Here is a 2,882-nt window from a genome sequence, read left to right as displayed (position 1 = left end):
GCTATTTTCAAGTTTTGAACAACTCAACTTTCAAGATCTACGTATCTACATGTGCCGATGTTTCCATTTATCAACGTTATATTTTTAAGATCTGTGCAATAACTCAGCTAACAGATGTTTCCGCATATAAAAGCTATCTTCAAGATTCACACATTTGAAAATATATTATACAGAACAGTCATCATGTTTTAATGTCTTAAATGAAATTACAAAATACACATTGTTTATGTGCACATATTTGATGTTATGTGTGATACAAACAGTAAGCTGCCACACATAACATTTTGGTGGTGTTTTTTTTTCTTGTTTTTTTTTCATACAACAGCTTCTGTTTAAGTAATGGGCATTATATGAATCAAGCAATCAAATTTTTCATGCAAGTGATATTTTTCTGATTACTATTCAAACATTGTCAAACAACTTCTGTTAACAAGAGAAAAAATCTGACAATGACTGAATGTTGTCTGGTGAATTTTCAAATGTTTAGAGCTATCTTCAAATTCCTGGCTAGTGTACAATCCTTTGAACACAGCCCTAACACTGGGCCTTGCTCAGCCCCCATAAAAGCAACAAAAGGTACTCTAGCCCACAATGTCCCTTTGTCTTCCTGCCTGTCACCTACTACAGTAGGAGTTTATAAAAATAAGTCAGTTGGATACAAAATAAAATAATTTATAAACAAGTAAGTAGAAGTAAAATATATTAAAAAGAGGAAAATAGAATAAAGAAAAAGAATGTTGTACTTTGTAACTTTAATAAACCACAAGATTAGTTAACTTTGACTAATAATCTATGCAAGTCTCTAAGAACAAGCCTAAATCTAGCTCAGTAAAAAACGTTATATCTTTGAAAGAATTCCTAAAATATCACTCTTAAACCTAAACAACATAAACACTTCAAAACTGTTTACCCGCTTGCAAATTTTTCCACCAAACTCAAGACGAACAAAAATGAGACTGAATCGCTGTCTGTCTATTGGGCAGGTGTTGACATTCTATAGGAGTATTAAATAAAGAAAACAAACAAATAATGTATATATAACAACAAAATCAAATGTTAAATTCAACTACTAACTTTAAAACACAATTAAAATATATCTTAATCTACCATTCAAACTAGAAAATAAAAATGTATTAGTACAGTTGTTTTTTTTCCCCTTTTAGTTTTGGTTAGCCTACGAAGTCCATATTTGAGTTGCTAGATTTTGTATACATTTTGCATGTAAAATCTTTTTAACTAATATTAACAGCTGTATTCTTTCCATGGTCTTTAAGCATTTCCAAAGCACATCATAATGAAAATGATAACATCTAAAAAAAATATTTATAGAGAAACAATGAATCATTTGACCAAATTAAAATAAGAGGCATAAATAAATCATACATTTTACACATCTAAAAATCCCCTATAAATTATAAAGAATGTAATTCAAATTTACCCGGGACCATTCAAGTAAACACTCTAAACAGAAAGAATGGTCACAGCTTTCTGGAGTTCCAATTTCTTGCCCACGGAATTTGTTTAAACATACAGGACACATTTCTGACTGTCCATCACTTTCATCACTATCAGTTTCTATTTCATTCAGAACTCTGGATGCAGATGTTTCAGCCATCGAAACTTCAGTTTCTGATGTTATAGAGGTAAAAAAATAATAATTTATTTAATACAGTTCACTGACACACAATTGCTTTCCACAGTCACTTGTAGTAAAAGTTAACTAAGTATATAATATTAATGTATTAAAACAAATTTACCAAAAAAAAAGGATGCAATACAAAAAACTTTTTTTTCAAAACATCCCTTACATAAATGTACAGAACAATGTACAAGTAAAGTAAAATATACTTTCACTAATACCTTTCAGCTGCAATCTTTAGTAACATATCTGTTTAAGAAATTTACTACAGATCTGCATTTATGCTGTAAGACTCCATTCCGTAGCTTTCCAGTCATAAATAATCAGGCATAGTGCCTGTTCTGATTTTTAGTATGCAAGTGTTTGTAGTCAAGAAATGCATGTTACATGATTAAAAAAAAATCACAAAAGAAACAATACAGACCAGAAAGAAAATAAAAAAATGTAGAATTGATTAGCATAAACTAAAATTAATAGCAAATTAAAAATAAAAAGTTAAATAACCAACTCTACCTGTCCTAACTGGACGATTTTCAAAAGGCTTTCAATGTGTATAAAATATTTTGATTTGAGCCTATCTTACCAATTACAAGTGGAGCTTCCTTTTTATTCACAATTCAAAATTAATTTGGTGATGGAGGTGGTGGAGACAACAAAGATTACCACAATTGATATTTTTATTAAAATTTGTTGCAAATACAGTCTTTCAATGTCATTGCAGTTTGTTGTTTTTTTGCCAAGTTTTATTGTTAAAACAGTTAACTTTAACAGTAGCTATATGGAAAGTAGTACAACTAGATCATATGCTACAGCTGTACTCCTTGGTTTTTACTGTTTATGAAGTAAAAAAAAATCTGAAGGGATCAAATAACCTTCTGTTAATCTTTATGCTCTTTAAGTGATAAAATAAAAAAGAACAGACCAGTAAAATTAGCTTCATTAAACATAAGAAATGAAAACATATGAAATGGTCTTAATTAAATGCACTAGAAAAAAGAATGAAGTACTCTTTAAGTATATTGACAGTGTTTTAGTCGACTAGTACTTTGTAAAATACAGTCACATTTCAATTATTATAGATTATATATGTATATAGATTATTGCTATTATTGCTAAGTTCTTAAAGTTATTTTTCCTAAAACATAGAAGAGTAGATAAAGAAATAAAGCAAACAATTATATATTTTAGTAGACCTTTGTACTTGGTTGCTGCTTGATGTAGTTTGCTAAGCCTTTAAATATTT

General features: G+C 29.0%; 1 protein-coding gene across 3 annotated transcripts in view; it reads right to left on the bottom strand.

The window, feature by feature from the left end:
- LOC106472430 overlaps positions 1–2,882 on the bottom strand; it is a 62,675-nt gene that overhangs the window by 39,037 nt on the left and 20,756 nt on the right. For all 3 annotated transcript variants that reach the window (XM_022401003.1, XM_022401004.1, XM_022401005.1), the window contains 2 exons: positions 1,439–1,629; positions 911–994 (listed from right to left, as the gene is read on the bottom strand). In XM_022401003.1, coding sequence (XP_022256711.1) covers positions 911–994; positions 1,439–1,629 — 275 coding nt within the window. The remainder of the gene's footprint in view (positions 1–910; positions 995–1,438; positions 1,630–2,882) is intronic.

Source organism: Limulus polyphemus, unplaced genomic scaffold (genome assembly GCF_000517525.1).
Source record: "Limulus polyphemus unplaced genomic scaffold, Limulus_polyphemus-2.1.2 Scaffold5330, whole genome shotgun sequence".
Classification (NCBI taxonomy): Eukaryota; Metazoa; Arthropoda; class Merostomata; order Xiphosura; family Limulidae; genus Limulus; species Limulus polyphemus.
This window is presented reverse-complemented; position numbering and strand designations above follow the sequence as displayed.